The sequence below is a fragment of the Oryctolagus cuniculus genome, chromosome 4 (assembly GCF_964237555.1).
Source record: "Oryctolagus cuniculus chromosome 4, mOryCun1.1, whole genome shotgun sequence".
Taxonomy (NCBI): Eukaryota; Metazoa; Chordata; class Mammalia; order Lagomorpha; family Leporidae; genus Oryctolagus; species Oryctolagus cuniculus.
Window position 1 is genome coordinate 83,333,245 of NC_091435.1, and position 22,496 is coordinate 83,355,740.

The 22,496-nt window shown below is 42.6% G+C and overlaps 1 protein-coding gene across 3 annotated transcripts in view; it reads left to right on the forward strand.

Annotated features, from left to right (window-relative positions):
- Window positions 1-20,879, forward strand: part of PAK2 (p21 (RAC1) activated kinase 2) — a 125,839-nt gene extending 104,960 nt beyond the window's left edge. For 2 of the 3 annotated variants that reach the window (XM_017346650.3, XM_070071666.1), the window contains 4 exons: window positions 1,188-1,287; window positions 10,033-10,229; window positions 16,435-16,572; window positions 17,023-20,879. In XM_017346650.3, the coding sequence (XP_017202139.1) occupies window positions 1,188-1,287; window positions 10,033-10,229; window positions 16,435-16,572; window positions 17,023-17,109 (522 nt within the window). In that variant the 3' untranslated portion in view covers window positions 17,110-20,879. 3 annotated transcript variants of the gene reach the window in all.
- The last annotated feature ends 1,617 nt before the right edge of the window (window positions 20,880-22,496 follow it).

The following is a 22,496-nucleotide window of genomic DNA, read 5'->3' on the forward strand; positions in this document are numbered from 1 at the left end:
AAGAGGAAAGCTAGTTTTTCACCATTGGTGTCCTGATGGACTGTTTGCCATAGAATAAACGAGGCAGACGTCGTAGGCCACACTAATGAACAGCTAGACTGACCCAGACCACCAGCATCTTACCCATTTCTCAGTGGCTCAGATTCAAGTGGGAATGATCACGGGTTTGTTTTTATTTGAGGGGCAAAGACAGATTCACGCAGCATGCTCCCATGTGCTGATTCCTTCCCTAAACACCTGCAATGACCAGAATGGACTGGAGCCAGAGTCAGGAACTGGGGACTCAGGTCTCTATGTGGATGTCAGGGACCCAGTCACTTGGGCCTTCACTGCTGCCTTCCAGGGTCTGCATTGGAAGAAGCTAGAATCAGGAGCCAGGACTGGGAATTGAACCCAGACAACTACAGTGTGGGACATGGCATTTAAACTCTTAGGCCAAATGTGTTCCGCTCCACAAGGTTTATTCCTTATTGTTGAGTTGATTTTTTTTAAATGCTTATATTTTTTAAAAAAATGTATTTTTATCTATTTGAAAGTATGATAGAGGGATCTTCTGTCCACTGGTTCAGTCCCCAGAATAACCTGCAACAACCAGGGTTGGACTGAGCCAAAGCCAGGAGTCCTGGACTCCATCTAGTTCTCATGTGGTGGCAGGAGCCCAAGCACTTGAGCCATCATCAGCTGCCTCCCAGGCTGCATTAGCAAGAAGCTGAGTGGGAAGCAGAGTGGCTGGTACTTGAACTAGAACTCCAGTATGGGATGTGTGTGTCACTAGTGGCTGCCTAACCCCCTGTGTCACAACACCTGCTCCTGTTAATGATTTCTTTAGAGTGTGTGCCTGCTACCAAGTGCTGTTCACCTTTAGGGATTGAAGACTGAAAAGGCCTAGAAGTTGTATTGACTCACCTGCCCTTTGTTTTATATATTAGACCTTTGAAGACTGAGTGATAATCAGTGGTAGAGAATGGACTGGGTGTCGCTGGGTGAGATCAGACAGGAGGAGAGCTAGTTAATTAAGGCGTATTTTCCTAGCTTTGCACGTGAGAGGATGTTCTTATTTATAAATCTAAGCCCTGGAAGATATTCTGCTAGATTGTAGAAGCAATGCTTAGGCCCTAACTACTGCATACAGAGCTCCCTTGACTTTTCAGGAATGTTTCATTGATAGGTGTTTTTCTTCTGTTCAGTGTTTACAGGCTTTGGAGTTTTTACATGCTAATCAAGTGATCCACAGAGACATCAAAAGTGACAATGTGCTTTTGGGGATGGAAGGATCAGTTAAACTTAGTGAGTAATAAATGAAGAAATACCATTTGTTTTTATTATACTCCTGTCTTCTGTTTAATGTGAAATCACTTCTGTTAATATTTTTATGATTTAATAAATAGAGGGGGGAGGAGATTTAATGGTAAAGAATTGGATTCCTAGCTGGACAGCCTAGGTTTAAATAGCAGGTCTGCTACTACTTTGTGAATAATTTTGGACAAGTTACTTCATCTTTTTGTGTCTATTTTCTCATTAATTCAATAAGGAAAATAATAGTTTATATCTCAGGGAATTCTCTGGAGCATTAAAAATGTAAGCTTCAAAGGAACTGCCTAAGACTGGTAATGTTAACCATCTTAAAAAGATTAAGTGGAATTTGTTTCTGCCTGTTTTTTTTTTTTTTTTTTTTTTTTTTTTATGCTCTTCAGCCTTCTCTGACTTCTTTAGAGCATGGCTTAATAGAGAAGTGCTGGGCTGTATGACCTTGCCCTCAGATACGGCATGCTGAAAAAACAGTCCTCTCTCAGTGTCAGACATAGGAGAGCCACGACATAGTGTCCCTCTGTGTCAGACATAGTAGAGCCACGAAACAATCCTGAGCTTCTCTTTCCTCTGCTGGCTGTGATTTCTCAGTTCTGATTATGCCCTCTGGAGGATTCCAGAGAAGCTCTTACTGAGATTGCTCCAACTTTGTAAAATTAAAGATATTAAGATTTATTTATTTGTTTATTTTGAAAGTCAAATGTACAGAGAGAGGGAGTGACAGAGAAAGGATCTTCCATCTGCTGGTTCACTCCCCTGATGGCTGTAACAGTCGGGGTTGGGCCAGGCCAGAGCCAGGAGCCAGGAGCTTCTCCCACTTGAGTAGCAGGGGCCTAACACTTGGGCTGTCTTCACTGCTTTTTCCCAGGCCATTAGCAGGGAGCTGGATTGGATGTGGAGCAGCAGGACATTAACCAGTGCCTATATGGGGTCTAGCATCACAGTTGACAGTTTACCTGCTGTGCCACAATATAGGCCTTGGCATATATATTTTTAAAAAATATTTATTTATTTGAAAGGCAGCAGTGACAGAGAAATAGAGATATTCTATCTATTGGTTTGCTCCTGAAATGCTCACAGTAGTCAGACCTGGGCCAAGCTAAATCCAGGAGCTAAGAATTCCTTCTAAATCTGCCGTATGGGTGGAAGAAAACCAGTTACTTGAACAACCACCTGCTGCCTGCCAAAGTGTGTGTTAACAAGAAGCTGGATTGGAAGTGGAGGTGAGACTTGATCTCAGACACTGCAATATGGGATTGGGTGTTCCAAGCAGTGGCTTAACCCATTGAACCACAGTGCCTGCATGCATACATCATTCTAAATAACTTACCCAAGGTCTTTCATATAGTAAGTGGTAGACTAGACTAGGATAAAATGTTATCCAAAAAAATTAATTCAGGGGCTGGTATTGTGTCATAGCAGCTATAGTTGCCACCTGTGGTGCCAGCATCCCATAAAGATGCCAGTTCATGTACAAGCTGCTCCACTTGTGATCCAGCTCCCTGTTAATGGCCTGGGAAAAGCAGCAGAAGACGGCCCAAGTGTTTGGGCACCTGCCACACACATGGGAGACCAGGATGAAGCTCCTGGCTCCTGGCTTCAGCCTAGCCCAGCTTTGGCTGTTGGCAGCCATCTTCCAGCAAATGGACGATCTCCCTGTCTGTAACGCTGACTTTAAAATAAATAAATCTTTAAAACATATATGTGTGTGTGTGTGTGTGTGTGTGTGTGTGTATGCCTACGTTTTCCCATTTTACAAATGGTAATAAATGTAATAACAACTATACCCATCTGATAGGGTTTTCATGAGGATTAGATATTTTAAGGCACTTGGGAGTAGTGCCTGACTTGTTAAGTATTCACTTTAGTGATAAATATTATTTGACTTACTAATTGCCCTTTTAGGATTCTCTCATGTAGTTACTGAGCTTATGTATCACAATAACTGCAAAGATGTTCTCTGTAACATTGTAAACAAAAAACTATCTTAGGTGTTGAGCTATAAAGGAATAAATAATGACATTTTCATATTCTATAATATTTTATGGTTTCAAATGAGGCAGATTAACATGAATAGAAAGATCTCTAAAAAGTAGTTTTGAATTTATTTTTCATTTTTTTTACTTGAAAGACTGACAGAGATCTTCATCCACTGGTTTACTCTTCAAATGTCCATCACAGCCAGGAGCCTGGAACTCAGTTAAGGTCTCAGTTAAGGTGGAAAGGGCCCAGGTACTTGAACCATTACCTGCTGCCTGCCAGGGTGTGCATTAGCAGAAAGCTGGAATGGGAAGCAGAGCCAGGGCTTGGATCTAGGGATGTGAGTATCCCAGGTAGAACTTAACCATTGCACCAAGTGCCTGACCCATTGAAAGTTTTTAAAAGTTTATAGAAGATCCTGGTTAGGTAAAGTAAGCCAGATAGTTTATAGATACTGTTCATACATATATAAATGTAAAATGGAAGGTCTGAGGCTTATAAACTCAGTTATTAATAGTGGTTACATATGAAAAAGAATGCGTTGAATGGTGGAAAGGAGGAAAAGCTCTAAATTCTAAGCATACCCATAACAAGTAGTGAGACTGAAATAGTAATTAAAAGTCTCCCATCAAAAACAGTCTGGAACCTGATGGCTTTATAACTGAATTCTACAAAATACGTAAAAAAGAACTAACTTCAATACTCTGCAAATATGGAAAATAATGGAACTTTGCCAAACTCTATGATGCCAGCATTATTCTGATACCAAAGCCAAAAAAAGACAGAATACAAAAAGAAAACTACAGACCCGGCCGGCGCCGCGGCTCACTAGGCTAATCCTCCACCTAGCGGCGCCAGCACACCGGGTTCTAGTCCCGGTCAGGGCGCCGGATTCTGTCCCGGTTGCCCCTCTTCCAGGCCAGCTCTCTGCTGTGGCCAGGGAGTGCAGTGGAGGATGGCCCAGGTGCTTGGGCCCTGCACCCCATGGGAGACCAGGAAAAGCACCTGGCTCCTGGCTCCTGCCATCGGATCAGCGCGGTACGCCGGCCGCGGCGGCCATTGGAGAGTGAACCAATGGCAAAGGAAGACCTTTCTCTCTGTCTCTCTCTCTCTCTCTCTCACTGTCCACTCTGCCTGTCAAAAAAAAAAAAAAAAAGAAGAAGAAGAAAGAAAGAAAGAAAGAAAACTACAGACCCATATCCTTGATAGACATGGGGCCAAAAATTCTCAACAAAATATTGGCAAACAGACCAACATTACATTAACAAAGATCATAAGTCACAATCAAGTGGATTTATCCCCAGGATGCAGAGGCGATTTAACATTTGCAAATCAAGGAATGTCATAAATCACATCAACAGAATGAAGAGCAAAAACCAGAATCTGGCCCAGGATTGTGGTGTAGCAGATTGGGCCACCATTTGCAATGTTGGCACCCCATTTTGCAGCACCAGTTTGAGTCCTGGCTGCTCTGCCTCTGACCCAGCTCCCTGCTGGCACATCTGGGAAAGCAGGAAAAGATGGTCCAAGTACTTGGGTCCCTGCCCGCCGACATGGGAGACCAGATGAAGTTCTAGTTTTTTGTTTTTTTTGTTTTTTTTTTTTTTTTTTCTGGTTAACAGAACTTTATTAAATCACAGGAACTTTAGTGCAAAACAAACAACTCAGGTTCATCTGCTAGCGACGGCCCCCCTCGCTGGGTGCTGGCAACCCCAGGAAGAACAGCAGCTTCAGTAGTCACACGGGCGGCAGCCGGGTGGGCACCCCGGGGTGCAGGCTCCCAGGGAATGAGCGGCGTACATTCAAGCAGACTCCCCCTCCCCACCCAACCCCGGGGGACCCCAAACAAGGCATCACCAGGATCAAGGGTACCCAGGCGGGGCCCGGACACAGGAATTAACACAGCCGCGCTCGGGAGCTGCTCTTCCCTGGGAGGCCCCCTGGTTAGGGCAACAGGGCTCAGAGCAAGGCCCTGACCATTACAGGCATTTGGGGAGTGAACCAGTGGGTGACAGATTCACTCTCCCTTCCTTTCAAATAAAATAAATAAACCTTTAAAAAAAAATAAGTGTATGATGATCTCAAGAGATGTAGAGAAAGACTAGCTAAGACTCAATATCCCTTCCTGATGAAAACCATAAACAGATTAGGTATAGAAATCACACCTCAAAATTATAAAGGCCATATATATGATAAACCAATAGCCAATATACTGGATGGGGGAAAATCTGAAAGCATTTCTCTTCAGATCTAGAACAAGACAAAGATGTCCACTTCTCTGCTCTTATTCAGTAAAGTATTAGAAGTATTAGCAAGAGCAGTTAGAGAGGAAAAAGAAATAAAGGGTGTTAGAATATTCATGTTGGCAAATGACATGATTTTGTACATGGCCAAACCTAGACTCTACCCCACAAAGCTGTTAGAACTGATAAACCGATTCACTGAAGTCACAGGATGCAAAATCAACATATGAGAGACAGTATCTTTTTTTTTTTTTTTTTTTTTTTTTTTTTTTTTGACAGGCAGAGTTAGACAGTGAGAGAGAGAGAGAGACAGAGGGAAAGGTCTTCCTTTTTCCATTGGTTCACCCACCAAATGGCCGCCACGGCCAGTGTGCTGTGGCCGGCGCTGCACCGATCCGAAGCCAGGAGCCAGGTGCCTCCTCCTGGTCTCCCATGCGGGTGCAGGGCTCAGGGACTTGGGCCATCCTCCACTGCCTTCCCGGGCCACAGCAGAGAGCTGGACTGGAAGAGGAGCAGCCAGGACAGAATCCAGCGCCCCAACCGGGACTAGAACCCGGTGTGCCGGCGCTGCAGGTGGAGGATTAGCCTAGTGAGCTGCGGCACCGGCCAGACAGTATCTTTTTTTTTTTTTTTTTTTTTTGACAGGCAGAGTGGACAGTGAGAGAGAGAGAGAGACAGAGAGAAAGGTCTTCCTTTGCCATTGGTTCACCCTCCAATGGCCGCCGCGGCCGGCGCGCTGCGGCCGGCGCGCTGCGGCCGGCGCACCGCGCTGATCCGATGGCAGGAGCCAGGAGCCAGCTGACAGTATCATTTTTAATACATTAGTATTGATCTTGATGAAACAAAAATCAAGAAAGAAATCCCATTCATAATAGCTACAAAAAATTTTAAGTATTTAGGATTAAATTTAACCAAAGAAATATCTCTACAATGAAAATTAATAAAACACTGATAAAAGAAGTTATGGTGGAAAAAAATAAATAAAAAGAAGTCATGGTGGGCACTAAAAAATCAAAGTTGTTCCCAGTTCATGGATTGGAAGAGTTAACATCATTAAATGTCCATACTATCTAAAGCAATTTACAGATTCAGCCTAATCTTTATCGAAGTACCCATGATAATTTACAGAATTAGAAAAACACAACTGTAAATTAATATAGAGGGCTCACTAGGCTAATCCTCCACCTAGCGGCGCCGGCACACCGGGTTCTAGTCCCGGTCGGGGCGCCGGATTCTGTCCCTGTTGCCCCTCTTCCAGGCCAGCTCTCTGCTGTGGCCAGGGAGTGCAGTAGAGGATGGCCCAGGTGCTTGGGCCCTGCACCCCATGGGAGACCAGGAAAAGCACCTGGCTCCTGGCTCCTGCCATCGGATCAGCGCGGTGCGCCGGCCGCGGCAGCCATTGGAGGGTGAACCAACGGCAAAGGAAGACCTTTCTCTCTGTCTCTCTCTCTCAGTTTCCACTCTGCCTGTCAAAAAAAAAAAAAAAAAAAAATTAATATAGAAACACAAAAGACCCAGAATAGCCAAAGCATTCCTGAGCCAAAAGAAGAAAAAAAAATCAAGATGGAGGCTGGCGCCATGGCTCAATAGGCTAATCCTCTGCCTAGCGGCGCCGGCACACAGGGTTCTAGTCCCAGTCAGGGCGCCGGATTCTGTCCCAGTTGCCCCTCTTCCAGGCCAGCTCTCTGCTATGGCCCAGGATTGCAGTGGAGGATGGCCCAAGTGCTTGGGTCCTGCACCCCATGGGAGACCAGGATAAGCACCTGGCTCCTGCCTTTGGATCAGCGTGGTGCGCCAGCTGCAGCACGCTGTCCGCGGCGGCCATTGGAGGATGAACCAACAGCAAAGGAAGACTTTCTCTCTGTCTCTCTCTCTCTCACTGTCTAACTCTGCCTGTCAAAAAAAAAAAATCATAAATGTAAGCCCTGAAATTATAAAATTGATACATGAAAATATTGGGAAGCACTTCAAGACATTGGTATGAGCTGTGAGCACAGCCAGCCAGAAGGAAGGTGAACAGTGGGATTATATCAAACTCAGAATCTTCTGCACAGCAAAGGAAATAATCAGTACAATGAAAAGACATGACAGAATGAGGGAAATTTTTTTTTTTTTTTTGACAGGCAGAGTTAGACAGTGAGAGAGAGACAGAGAGAAAGGTCTTCCTTTCCGTTGGTTCACCCCCCAAATGGCTGCTATGGTGGGCGCACTGCGCCGATCCAAAGCCAGGAACCAGGTGCTTCCTCCTGGTCTCCCATGTGGGTGCAGGGCCCAAGCACTTGGGCCATCCTCCACTGCACTCCCGGGCCACAGCAGAGAGCTGGACTGGAAGCGGAGAAACTGGGACAGAATCTGGCACCCTGACTGGGACTAGAACCCGGGGTGCCGGTGCCACAGGCGGAGGATTAGCCAAGTGAGCCACGGCACCGGCCAAGGGAAAATATTTGTAAACTGTTTATCTAACACATGATTAATTTATAGAACAGATCGAGAACTCAAGAAACTCAACAACAAAAACAAGCAATCTAGTTAAGAAATGGGCATGGGGCTGGCGCTGTGGCATAGCAGGTTAAACCTCTGCCTGTGGTGTCGGCATTCCATATGGACACCACTTCGAGAGCTGGCTGCTCCACCTTTGATCCAGTTTCCTGCTAATGTGCCTGAGAAAGCAACAGAAGATGGTTAGGCCCCTGCACCCACATGGGAGACCTGCAAGAAGCTCCAGGCTCCTGACTCCTGGCTTTGGCCTGGCCCAGCTCCAGCCATTGTGACCATTTGGAGAGTGAACCAATGTGTGGAAAATCTTTGTCTCTCCTCTTCTCTCTATAACTCTGCCTTTCAAATAAATTTAAATCTTTAAAAAAAAAAAAGAAAAGAAAAGAAAGAAATGGGCAAAGGACTTGAATAAGTTCTTAGAAGAAGAAATATAAATGGCCAACAAATATATGAAAATATGCTCAATATCACTACCCATCAGGGAAGTGAAAATCAAAACTACAGTGAGCTATCACCTCACCCCTGTTAGAATGGCTGTTATCAGAAAGACAGAAAATAACAAATGCTGACAACATTATGAAGAAAGAGGTACTCTTACACACCACTGGTGAGAATGTGAATTAGTATGGAAAACAGTATGGAGATTTCATTAAAAACAAGAAACAGAACTGCTATATGATCCAGCAGTCCTACTACTGGGTATATTTATATCCAAAAGACATGAAATTATCATATCAAAGAGATACCGACTCCACCATGTTTATTGCAGTACTGTTTACAATAGCCATACTATAGAATCAACCCAGTGTCCATTGGTGAATGGGTAAAGAAAATGTTTACATACACAATTAAATACTATTCAGCCCTTAAAAAAATGAAATCCTGTCATTTGCTGCAAAATGGATGGAACAGAGAACATCATGTTAAGTGAAATGAGACATCAAAAGACAAATACTGCATGTTCTCCCTCATGTGGGAGCTCAAAAAAAAAGACAACTCCATCTAAATACCTAATGTTAATTACTAGGGTAGAGGAGGGGGATTAAAGGAGTTTAGTTTGGATTAACAAAAAGAGGAGAAACTGGGTGTGGTTTATTAGTTATGACACACTGATATGAGATGTCAATAATGGAAGCTCAGTGTGGTTTATAGATTGTGACAAGTGTGCTAATATGAGATGTTAACAGGAGAATCGGAGTGTGGAGTTTATAGGAATTCTTTGTACTACTTTTTGTTTTATAAATTTAAGACTGTCCTGAAATGAAAAGTTTAAAAAATTTTAATTGTGATTTTCCAAAAAATTAACGTCAGATACTAGAGTAGTCTTCCTACTCCTCAGTTACAAAATGACATAGATTAATACTAGGTGAGAGTAGATTAATACTAGGTGAGGGCCTTACATGTTCTTTTCCTATTCTCTCTACTAAGTTGAATATTTAGTAATTCTAGCTTCTGTTTATCTGTTTATGTAATTTGCATATCCTAACTTTTTCCAGATTCATTGTGTTTAGTTTTTGATGTTACCTTTGATGACTTTTTCTTTTAGAACTCTTTCATTATTTTTAAGCTTCATGGGCTACAATTAAAATTAGCAAATGACTTTCTGATAATTTGTACTCTGTTGTGGGAATAAAAGTTATACGGGATGATTGGTTTACCTTACAGGTTTAGTATTACTTATCTGAAGTATTTGGGACCAGAAGTGTTTTAGATTGTCGAACATTTCAGACTTTGGAATATTTACATAGAGTTCACTGGTTGAACAGCCCTAATCTGAAAATCCCAAATCGTAAATGCTTCAAAATCCAAAACTCTGTGTCATCTTGATACCCATTGCGTTTTGGTTTTTGGATTTTTGTTTAGGGACACTCAACTTGTATTAATAAAACCTTAGAAAACAAAATGTTACTTTGGTAAATCAAAATGTTATTAATTACTGAAATGAACTCTTGATAAAGCATCCGTGGAAACCATTAACTCTAGATAATGTTGTTTTGTTTTATAGCTGACTTTGGTTTCTGTGCCCAGATCACCCCTGAGCAGAGTAAACGCAGTACCATGGTTGGAACGCCTTACTGGATGGCACCCGAGGTGGTTACACGGAAAGCATATGGCCCTAAAGTCGACATATGGTCTCTGGGCATCATGGCTATTGAGATGGTAGAAGGAGAACCTCCATACCTCAATGAAAATCCCTTGAGGGTAAGGCCGATTAAATACTTGCCTTGTTGTATGAAAAATACCCTGTAAATCATTTAGTTATAACTTGTACCAATTGGTGGCCAAAAATTTAGGATAGAAAGTTAATAAAACCCAGTCACTGCCCTTACTTTTCATCTAAAACTCATTTGCTTCTGAGTTATGGAATTGAATATGTTACGGAGTTTGTGGATTTTTCGTAGTAAGCTGTGTGGTTTCTTATTTTGCATGTAAGTGAGTATATAGTTCCTTAGCCACAGAGTGGAGGTACCCTAAGTAAGTACCTTTTTCTGTACTATTGGATAACCTAGAAATACTCATCAACTTATCGACTTTGAACCTTGGTCACAAGATACAGAGGAAAGGAAAAACAGATCCCACCTCCGAGAAAGCTGTGTAAGTGATAATGTGAAGACCTATATTCACATCAGAGCGAGGATCATGAGAACCATAGACTTTGAACAGTGAACAATCCCAGCAGCTGAACTACAGAGTTTAGAAGTCTCAGTTTCTACCTCCTTCACCCTGATTTAAAATTTTTCTACCCTTACCACTTTTTTTTTTTTTTTTTTTTTTTTGACAGAGTGGACAGTGAGAGAGAGAGACAGAGAGAAAGGTCTTCCTTTTGCCATTGGTTCACCCTCCAATGGCCGCTGTGGCCAGTGCACTGCGGCCGGCGCATCGCACTGATCTGAAGCCAGGGGCCAGGTGCTTCTCCTGGTCTCCCATGGGGTGCAGGGCCCAAGGACCTGGGCCATCCTCCACTGCAGTCCCGGGCCACAGCAGAGAGCTGGCCTGGAAGGGGAGCAACCGGGACAGAATCCGGTGCCCAGACCGGGACTAGAACCCGGTGTGCTGGCGCCGCAAGGTGGAGGATTAGCCTATTGAGCCGTGGCGCTGGCTCCCTTACCACTTTTAAACTACCAAGTATGGGGACAGGTGTTTGGCACACTGCTTAGGACTCCACATGGACCCCTACATCTCATATTATTGCCTGCATTCAAGCTCCAGGTCTGCTACGATTCCAGTTTCCTGCTAATGCAGATCCAGGGAGACAGCATGTGATGATTCAAGTAGTTAGGTCCTTGTCATCCACATGGCAGAGATAGATTGAGTTCCAGGCTCCTAGCTTCTGCCTGGCCCTGCTCTGACTGTTGTGGGCATTTGGGGAATGAATCAGCAAATGGGAGATATCTCTCTCTCCCTTTCCCATCCCCTTTCAAATAAATAAAAGTAAATAAATTTCTTTAAAGAGTTTATTTATTTGAAAAGTGGTGTTAAGAGAAATCTTTCATTTTCTGATTCACTCCTCAAATGACTGAAGCAGCCAGGGCTGGGCCGGGCCAAAGCCAAGAGCCTGAAACTCCCATGCGGGTCTCCCCCATGGGTGGCAGGGGTCCAAGTACTTGGGCTATCATCTGCTGCCTTCCCAGGCCAGAATAGTCGGGACTCAAACTGGTGCCCATGTGGGATGCGGGTATCACAGTTGGTGGATTAACCCGTTATGCCAACAATGCCAACTCCCATAAATTTTTATTTTAGACACAAGCTAACCATTTCACACTTACTATAATTGCTATAATAAAAAGTACAGATGTAAGTATTGGTGAGAGTCTAGAGACTCTCTTATATATAAAATGGTACCCGTGCTTTGGAAAACAATTTAACAGTTCCTCAAAAGGTTAATGTTGAGTTACCATACAACCTTGCACTTTCACCAGTTCCACTGCTAGATGTATAGCAAAGAGAGTTAAAAGCATACACGCATACAAAGAGTTGCACTTGAATGTTCATTGCAGCATTATTTCTAGTAGCTAAAAAGTGGGAACAACTCAAATGTCTGTTACGTTGCTTAACAGTGGAATATTATTCAGCCATAAAAGGCAGGATGTTCCTGTACATGTTACAACATTGAACCTTTTTTTTTTTTTTTTAAGATTTATTTTATTTGTTTGAAAGAGTTACACAGAGGAGAGGCAGAGACAAAGAGGTCTTCGATCCGCTGATTCACTCCCCAGATGGCCACAATGGCTGGAGCTGCATTGATCCAAAGCCAGGAGCCAGGAGCTTCCTCTGGTTCTCCCACGCAGGTGTGGGGGCCCAAGGACTTGGACCATCTTCCACTGCTTTCCCAGGCCATAGCAGGGAGCTGGATGGGAAGAGGAGCAGCTGGGACTAGAACCGGTGCCCATATGGTATGCCGGTGCTTCAGACCAGGGCTTTAACCCACTGCGCCACAACGCTGGCCCCACAACATTGAACCTTAAAGTATTATGCTAGGTGAGAGAAGCAAGAAAGCAGATGGCATTGGATTTGAACACACTTTTTCTTAAACTTATCCTATTGCTTGGGGTCTGTGCCGTGGTTAATCCTCCACCTGCGGCGTGGGGAGGTAGTGGAGGATGGCCCAAGTGCTTGCGCTCCTGCACCCACATAGGAGACCAGGAAGAGGCTCCCAGCTCCTGGCTTTAGATCGGCACAGTTCCAGCCGTTGTGGCCATATGGGAAGAGAACCAACGGAAGGAAGACCTGTCTCTCTGACTCCCCTCTCACTGTCTCTAACTCTGCCTCTCAAATAAATAAATAAAAATCTTAAAAAAAAACTTACCCTATTGCCAGAGCTTTTAGTTGAAGTGAGCAGCCAAGTACTTTTTGTAGAGGTAATTAATTTAGAGTACTTTTCAGAACATTTTTTTAAAAGATTTATTTATTTGAGAGCCAGAGAGAGAGAAAGGTCTTCCATCTGCTGGTTCACTCCTCAAATGGCCACAGTGGCTGGAACTGGGCTGATCCAAAGGCAGGAGCCTGGAGCTTCTTCTGGGTCTCCCACATGGATGCAGAGGCCCAAGGACTTGGGCCATCTTTGCTGCTTTCCCAGGCACGTTAACAGGGAGCTGGTTTGGAAGAGGAGCAGCTGGGACTTTAACTGGTGCTCATATGGGATGCAGGCACTGCAGGTGGCAGTTTTACCCACTACACCACAGCCCTAGCCCCTCAAAACAATTTTTCAAACCCCTTTACTTTCATTCTTTAGTTAGCCAGTATTTAATGGAGTGTCTGTCTTATACCAGGCAGTATTCAAGGTGCTGCCTAAAAGAACCAACAAAAGTTTTGTCCTCATGGAACTTAAATTCTAGTTAGAGGGGAGAGACAACAAAATAAATAAGAATAATATGTGACAAGTTCAGTGATGGTCTCGCTTGAGAGGTCAGGGTGTTTGCTTTCAGAGGGGTGCTGTGGAAGGCTTCACTGAGGTGACGTGTGGACACGAGAGGTAAGAGATGGTACGTACCTGGTGGAAGAGCATTCCAAGCAAAGAAACAGCAGGTATGAGCTCTAAAGCAGCAGTGTTCCTCGTGTATCCAAGGATCATTGAAGATTTCAGCACAGCTAGATTACATCCTGAAAACAGCAGGTTGTAAGGTAGGTTAGACTGTTAAGTGCCTTATAAGGCCTTTGGAAAGATGATGGCTTTTTCTCTACGTAACTTGGGGAAACTATTGGAAAGTTTTAAGTGGAGGAATAAAATTGTCAAACGTTTTAACAGGATCTCTGCCTACTTTGTTGAGAAGAGATTATCCAAGCAAAGGGAAAAGTATGAAGACCAGTTAAAAGGCTGTTGAGATAATTCAGGCAAGCGGGGCCCGTGCTGTGGAGTAGTGGGCTATACCTCCATCTGCAGCACCAGCATCCTACATGGGCTCTGGTTCGAGTCCCAGCTGCTTCTCTTCTGATCCAGCTCCCTGCTATGGCCTGGGAAAGCAGTGGAAGATGGCCCAAATGCTTGGGGCGCTGCACCAGCGTGGGAGACCTGGAAGAAGCTTTTGGCTCCTGGCTTCAGACTGGCCCAGCTCTAGCCATTGTGGCCATTTGGGGAGTGAACCAGTGGATGGAAGACCTTCTCTCTCTCTCTCTCCCTCTCTCTCTGTAGCTCTACCTCTCAAGTAAATAAAAAAATCTTTGTTTAAAAAAAAACTCAGGCAAGAAATAAGAAATGATGGTAGCTTAGACCACAGTCATATCAGTGGAGGTGGTAAAAAGTGAGTTGAATTCTGGATGTTTTTTGAAAGGAGAGGCTACAGGGGCTGGCGCTGTGACATAGCAGGTAAAGCTGCCGCCTGCAGTCCCAGCATCCCATATGGGCGCTGGTTCAAGTCCCAGCAGCTCCACTTCCAATCCAGCTCTCTGCTATGGCCTGGGAAAGCAGTAGAAAATGGCCCAAGTCCTTGGGCCCCTGCACCCACGTGGGAGACCTGGAAGAAGCTCCTGGATCCTGGTTTCGGATCCGCGCAAGTCCGACCATTGTGGCCAATTGGGGAGTGAACAGTGGATGGAAGAACTCTGTCTCTCTCTGTCTGCCTCTCCTCTCTCTGTGTAACTCTGACTCTCAAATAAATAAATAAATACATTAAAAAAAAAAAAAAAAAAAAAAAAAAACAGAAGATTTCCATAACTGAGATGACCACAATTGCATGCAGTAAGAGTAGGGGATCTGGTTGGTAGGTGGGATATCAGTAGATAACATTTTAACGTGTCTTAGAGTCACTAAATTTTAGGTGCCTCTTAAGTCATCCAAGTGAATATGCTGAATAGATTATTGGGTATGCAAATCTGGAATCCAGGCTAGAATTTCAGGTATAAAATCATGGTGCCTTAGTGATAGTTATTATCCAAAGCTGTGAATCCAGATGAGATCACCAGGTCATGTGAGTAGCTAAAAGTTGATGATGCAGACCAACAAAGCAGACTAAGAAAGAATGGCTGGAGGCCGGCGCCGCTGCTCACTAGGCTAATCCTCCGCCTTGGGGCTCTGGCACACCGGGTTCTAGTCCCGGTCGGGCACCGGATTCTGTCCCGGTTGCCCCCCTTCCAGGCCAGCTCTCTGCTATGGCCAGGGAGTGCAGTGGAGGATGGCCCAAGTGCTTGGGCCCTGCACCCCATGGGAGACCAGGATAAGTACCTGGCTCCTGCCATCGGATCAACACGGTGCGCCAGCCGCGGCGGCCATTGGAGGGTGAACCAACGGCAAAGGAAGACCTTTCTGTCTCTCTCTCTCACTGTCCACTCTGCCTGTCAAAGAAAGAAAGAAGGAATGGCTGGAAAGGGAGGAAAAGCCAAATAAATATATGCCCTGGAACCTGTATAAAGAAAGTAAGCTTGTCAGAAACTGCAGTTACGGCCATTGAGATGAGGACTCAGGAGGGTATTGGATGCAGCAATGAAGATACTGCTTGGTACCCACATCTCTTATCAGAGTGCTTGGGCTGAGTCCCTGCTTTGCTTGTGGATCTAGCTTCCATCTAATATGCACCCTGGGAGGCAGCAGATGACGGTTCAAGTAGTTGGGTTCCTGCCACCTACCTGGGAAACCTGGATTAAGTTCCAGACTCTGTTAAACTTCGGGCTGGTGCTATGACATAAGTTAAAGTTCTTCTTGTGTCTGTATATAGTATATATAGTGGCCTTGGTAGCTACACAAACCAGGTGTTCAAAGAATGACTGCCTGGTGAGAAAGGATATCTATAGGGATGTAGAAATAATCAGGCTTCAATTCCAATTTCTACAAACCTAAAACTTCTTAAATAACAGTTAATCAAAAAGTAATAATTTCATTTCTAGAAATTTATAGGAAATAAAGAAGTACATAAAGAATACAAGAATTTTCTAAAGGCTATTGATTATAATAGAGAACATAAGATACTGTTTGATTTAACCATTAAAATAATTTTGCGGGGCCAGTGCTGTGGTGTAGTGGGTGGAGCCGCCACCTGCAGTGCTGGCATCCCATATGGGTACTGGTTCGAGTCCTGGCTGCTCCACTTCTGATCCTGCTCCCTGCTTACACACCTGGGAAGGCAGCAGAAGATGGCCCGAATACTTGGAAGAAGCTTCTGGCTCTTGGCTTCAGACTGGCTCAGTTCCTGCCGCTGCAGCCATTTGGGGAGTGAACAAACAATTGGAAGCTCTTGCTCACTCTCTCTATGTCTCCTGTCTCTGTAATTCTGACTTTCAAATAAGTAAATAAATCTTTTTAAAAAGTACATAAAATGAAAAAGGAAAAATTTCAGAACCAAATGAGTAAAAATGATAACCTCACTTTGATGTTGATGTTTGTTTTTAAAGAATTAAGAGATCCACAAACTTTGTAAAGTGATCTGTCAGTTTGTTGCACTATCATAAGTGTGTAAAAATGTTCTTCCATTTTTAGGCCTTGTACCTGATAGCAACTAATGGAACCCCAGAACTTCAGAATCCAGAGAAGCTTTCCCCCATATTTCGGGATTTCTTAAATCGATGTTTGGAAATGGATGTGGAGAAGAGAGGTTCAGCCAAAGAACTGCTGCAGGTAATTTGGAAATGATGTCATTTTTGGAAAATTTAGTTGCCTTTGTGTTTTGAGTAATCTAGAGAAGGTTTTCATAGGGTGGCAAATCATTGTATTTCACTATGTATTGATCACCTTGGTGTGGTAACTGCATTTTAGGGCTCCTTCTGGGAATAAAAATCTGTAACATCATAATGAGTTTTTGCATACTGTCAGTTTTCAGGCCTGTTCACTGCTGGCCTGGATATGTCTGTGGCCTTAACTATAGATTTATATTAGGAAAAGTAAAGTGGTTGCTTTCAGCTTTAGGTGTTGTACTGATTATGTTGGTTTCATATGGATATTGACTTGTGGGGATACTTTAACAAATAAACCATGATTCATAAGTAGTCTTTGGGGATTAGTTGAAAGGAAACATTTTGTTTCTAAGCTGATAGCATTTACCTGTTTGTTTCTCCCCTTTTCTGGCAGCATCCCTTCCTGAAACTGGCCAAACCATTATCCAGCTTGACACCACTCATCATGGCAGCTAAAGAAGCAATGAAGAGTAACCGCTAACATCAGTGCCGTGGCCTCATGTTCCTTTGTCCATTTCCTAAAAGAAGTCTTTTAATATATGAAAGTTACTGCTCTTTTCGGGGTTTAAAGAAATGGTCTGAATAATGGAGGAAAAACAAAGCTACTATTTCTTGAAGACAACTAAGACAAAATTGCAAAAAGAGAATCATGACTTTCAGATGAACCCCTTCTTTAGGGTCCAAAGGAATTGTGGACTGAGTCACTCGCCTTACATCTTTCAGCAGACAGCCGTCAGGGCTGTTCCTTATGCTTGAGATTTGCATTTTATTTTGCTAACTTTGTTGGAATAGATCCCATTCTTGTCCCCTTTGGGGTGTTTTCAATACTTGAAGGGCAGATTCGAGTTTTTCAGCATATTTGTTTCACCTGCTGGTCTTCTCTCTCCTTCAGAGCTCTCCTTTTCCTCGACTTGCTCCTTTTGAGTTGCTTTGAGAACTTTTTGTCGTGCCTGAATTCAAGGCAAGTATGATAGAAATTGTGCAGCTCCTCATTGGCAAAGGAGCTCAGCATAGTTTAACTTTGTATAGAAGTTAGGACCAGCAATGGTTTCATGGAATATTTCAGTTCAGAACTTGAACTGAAAGAAGGGAAGAAAAGTATGTGATTTTTACCTTTTTAACAAATGTGAAAGGGTCACTTTGAGAAATCTCATGGTGGTGAGTTTGGAGTTTGTTACATGTATAGAAAGAAGACTAATCTATATTTATAACTAAATCACTGAGACAAAAAAGAATCCCGGCGACTGTACACCCTGACGGTTTTGTCTTCCTTTCTGCCTTTCTCCTCTTCAGATTTGGCTTGAGGAGGAACCAAAGTGATTTTTCTTGTTCCAGCTTGGGCTTTATGACTGGTTAGTGCCATTACCTTTCCTTTCCTCCTTTCCTCTTTCATTTTGGAAATAAGTTTCTGTATATGTTGCAATTTTAGGTTTAGTTTTTTTGTTTTTGTTTTTATGTAACCCTCTCACCTTACATATCCTGTTCATACCACATCCTACTCTGTAATAATCATTGAATTTTCAGAATTTGAAAATTAACTTTTGTTTTCCACTTAAAGGGAAAAATATTTGGGGTTAGCAGAGACAAAGTGAGAGATTGAACTTTAGTGAGTTGTAGAATAATTAGTTGAGACTGTATTCATGAGAGAGAAATGTCAGTATTACAGAGTTCCAAATGATGACGAGTAAACTGTAAAGGCTGTCATAAGTTAGAGTGATTCTAACACATTACCAGTGTGTTACTGTGTAAGAGAACTTAAATGAGAAGGTTCTTGGTGGATTCACGGATCATTGGAGATGTGGAATTACTTTAGTATTTTTTTTTTTTTTCAGAGAAGTAGAGAATATTCATGTAAAAATCTGAGGAAAAGAAAAATGCGGTATTGATAGGAATCCTTTTTTATTTTAAAGATTAAGAAAAGGTCTGTGACCTGTTAATTATGAGAATGCCCCTTCCTCCCCTTCCCTTCTGTGCTTTACTCTCCTGTTCTTCTCTCCTCATTTCTCGGTTGTTTGGCTTTTGGGTGAGGAATGGTCTACTCTGACATGCCTTGAACCACATAAAAAAGTCTTCGGTTGAGTTCTGGTATTTTGTTCCCACCATGCCCTCCCAGTGAAATTCACACCTGCTTGCCATCCTGCAATAGTACAAATCATTAATGAAAATAAGTATGCTGTTTTGTAGTATATTGGAAAACCAGCAGAGTTTTATTTCCTGTTATTCCCGTCGTATCTGTGTTAAGACACAGATATCAGTGTAGAATGACTATTTTGTGTTGATACCACAGAAAGATTTTCAGAAAAATGAGTAAAATAATTAATGAAACTTTTATATAGAGCACTTAATGATCTCTGATACCAGTATGGTTCTTGATTGCATTTTTCTCTGGACTATATTGGCCTTCTACAGCTCTTACTAAATTATAGAAACAAGCTGGTTTATTTCTGGTGGAAAGCTACAGTGCCCCTTAACTTCCAGATTTGAGCACTCTTTGTAGACGATTGGATGGATGGATCATGATGAAGATGCTGCCAATGAGAGAGAGAGAAAACACCGACTAGATGATGAGACTGATCATCATGACCACTTAAGAAGGCGCTTCCCATCCTAAGTCATAAGGACTTTTTCCCTCGAATCTGTGCCAGGGCCCCAGTTTATGCTTGTGGTGCAACAAAGGGCCTTTCAGACGGTGGAAGCAGTTTGGGATTTGTATTTACAGCCTCTCGGATGGTTACCTGCACGTCCATTGCTGGCAACGGACTTTGAAATCTGACTCCTTGGTTAAGGGAGCTACACTGTGGTGTATTCTTTACTTACCTGGATAAACTAACCTGTAATAGAAGTATACTTTAGTAAATTCTGAAATGTGTCATTTTTAAACAAAATAATCCTGAAAGCAATATGAAATTGTGATTTATTAGTTATTTTAAATTAAAATGTTCAGATCTTCTTGAAAGAACTACTGTATCTGAATCAAGATTCTTGTTTTTTAATAATTGCTTTTTATATTCATCTTTTTTTGTCACCACTTCAGGGTGAAAATTCCCATTTAAATCTGAAAATTACGTTAGTCATCTTGTATTACTAGGGCAATATTACTGTAATACTTATTTATGATATTTTAACCTCTCTGGTGGTCTTTAAGTTATCTTCTACTCTTGTTCCTTGTGCTGCTTTAAGGGACAGCTAAAAACTGGGAAACCATGACAATATTGGAACATTTTATGCTACCTACAGTAGTAAACAAGTAGAGTGATTATGTAACATGACCTCAAGGCTGACACAACTCTGTCTTCATGTGTTGGGCACCTGGCACATAGTCTGACTTCCCTTCAACATGAATATTAAACTGCTTAAAAAATGTATCTAGGAACCACCAGTCCTAAACAAACCTGTGCCTTTAACAAGCCATTTAAACTACCTGTAAGTATTTCTTTGTATGACTCCCTTAAATACATGTGTGTTTGTATATATTATATAATTTTAGATGTTATCAGGCAGTAGCTACAGTAAGAAAAAAACAAGTGCTTAAAGAATTTGCATCAATTTTTTAAATCTAAAATGCTTTAAATATACTGAGATCCATATCCAGTGAAATGTCAAAATAATATTATAGGTTATAGCTAAAATCCAGATTAATATTCATTTTGTTTTTTATGATAGAATTTCATAGTAATATAAAAAGCAGATGGTCTTCCACTGCTCCCGCGATAGATATTTAAACATTTAATATCAGTTTTTGCACAGTGTGTATATGTGTATATGAATTAAATAAAACACACATTTTTTTCCTCTCAGCACATTTGTTGAACACTCTGGCAGAGATGCTATGGTAGGTGTTGGCATTACCAAGAGAAGAATCGCAGTGGTCTGGCCTTGAAAGAGCTGAAGAGTCTTCCTTTTTCATCAATCTAGAATATTGCTAAGATAAGAGGCAGGAAGAAATGTAGGATAATTCTGTCCAACAAAGCAAGTTTTCATTCTGTACTGAGAAAACCAATTATATTTTGAGTTCAACATCTTTTTGTTTTAATGTGTTTACTTTTTTGTTTGTTTTAGTAGATAGAAATGTAATTAAGTGAAAGTAGCTTATCTTTTCTGGTTTTTCTTCAAATTTTAAATCACCTTTTATTTTTAACTTGATCCCATTCAATTATTTAATTGTTACATTGAAAGTAACTGCTGTGTTTGATGACTTCATTCAGTAATTATGTTCTTTCAAGGCTAGAAATAAACTTTTTTTTATGTCCATTTTTCCCTTTTCTAAACTTCCATTCTTTCTTTAGATCAGTACAGCATAAAAGAGTAGGTTGAAGGTTTTCAGAGAGCATTCTTGTAATATTAAGGATAGACTTTGTTTTTAATCCCCTGAAAGACATAAGGGGTACAAGTGCTTGAGCCATCACCTGCTGCCTCCCAGACTGCACATTAGCAGGAAGCTGGAATTGGAAGCAGAGCTGGGACTAGAACCCAGGCCCTCTGATGTGGAGGGCAGGCATTGCAATCATTGCACCAAACACTTGGGAAAGGAGGAGATGTAGCTTTTCTCCCTCTCTCTCTCTTTTTTGTCATGTTGCCACTGCCTTGAACGTGTCATTAAAAACTCCTGCCAACATCACCAATGAATTCCTAGTTATTAAATATACTAGACCCCGTTTAGTCCTTGTAAGTGACATTTGTAGCCTCTGGTGGTGGTACCTGTTCCCTTGAGATGAGCCTGCCCTGTGCTGTGCACCCTTCTTAGTGGGGCTGCATGGGCCTCTGCCACTGCTCAGCCTCCCCTGGATTCCCTCAGTTTGCTGTTCCCCAGCTTCACAAGGCTTGTGTCATCTTGACCACTTGTGATTTCTGTCTTACCACTTCCAGACGTCTTCATACTATGTCTTGGGCCTCAGATAAATGCTGGACATCCCCACAGGCCCTTCAGGCTACCATCCCTAACTGATCCCAACATTCCCTACCATGAGGAGGATCCATTTTTCTTACCATTCACTCCTAGTTGGAAAGATCAGTGGCTGGCACTTCATCAGCCTAGCTGGAACTCCCCTCAAGCATTCTCTTAAGTCAGCAGCCGTTTTAATTCTGTTTAATATTGTCTTGGAGCCCTCCTCCACTCCATCCTTCAGTTCAGACCCCTAACATTTAGGCTGAACTACTTTTGCATCAGTTTTATAACTGCTCTTCCCTCACCATACTTGAGTCTCTCTACACAGCTGTTGGAGTGAAGTTCCTAAGATGTAAATCAGTTCAAAGCACTGACCTGCTTCAAACTGCCTGGCAGGGCTAAAAGCCCACTTTCTAGGCTCACTCTTGTTCAAATAAAAGTTTTTAAAACTGCAGCTGTTAAGAAAATGAAATGAGGGGCAGACTTCTCTGCCTGGGATTTCCTCATCTCTTACCAGAATGCCTGCTTTACCTCCCAGCTGCTGTGTTTATGATCCAGCTCCCTGCTAGTGCACGCTCTGGGAGGCCACAGGTAATGGCCCAAGTGCTTGAGTCCCTGCTACCCATGTTTGAGACCTAGATTGAGTTTCTGGCTCCTGACTTTGGCCTGGCCCAGTCTTGGCTATTGAAGGCATTTGGGGAGTGAAACACCAAATAGAAGACATCTATCTCCCCATGTATTGTTTGGCCTTTCACATACTTTTAAAAATGAAATCAGGGGAAGGCATTTGGCACAGCAATAAAGTACCATTTGAGAGTCCCACATCCTGTGTTGGAGAGCCTGGGTTCAAGTCCTGGTTGTGTTCCCAGTTCCTGATTCCTGCAAATGTACACCCTAGGAGGCAGCAGTGATGACTTGAGTATTTGGGTCTCTGCTACCATGTGGGAGACCTGGAGTGAATTTGCAGTTCCCGGCTGTTTAGC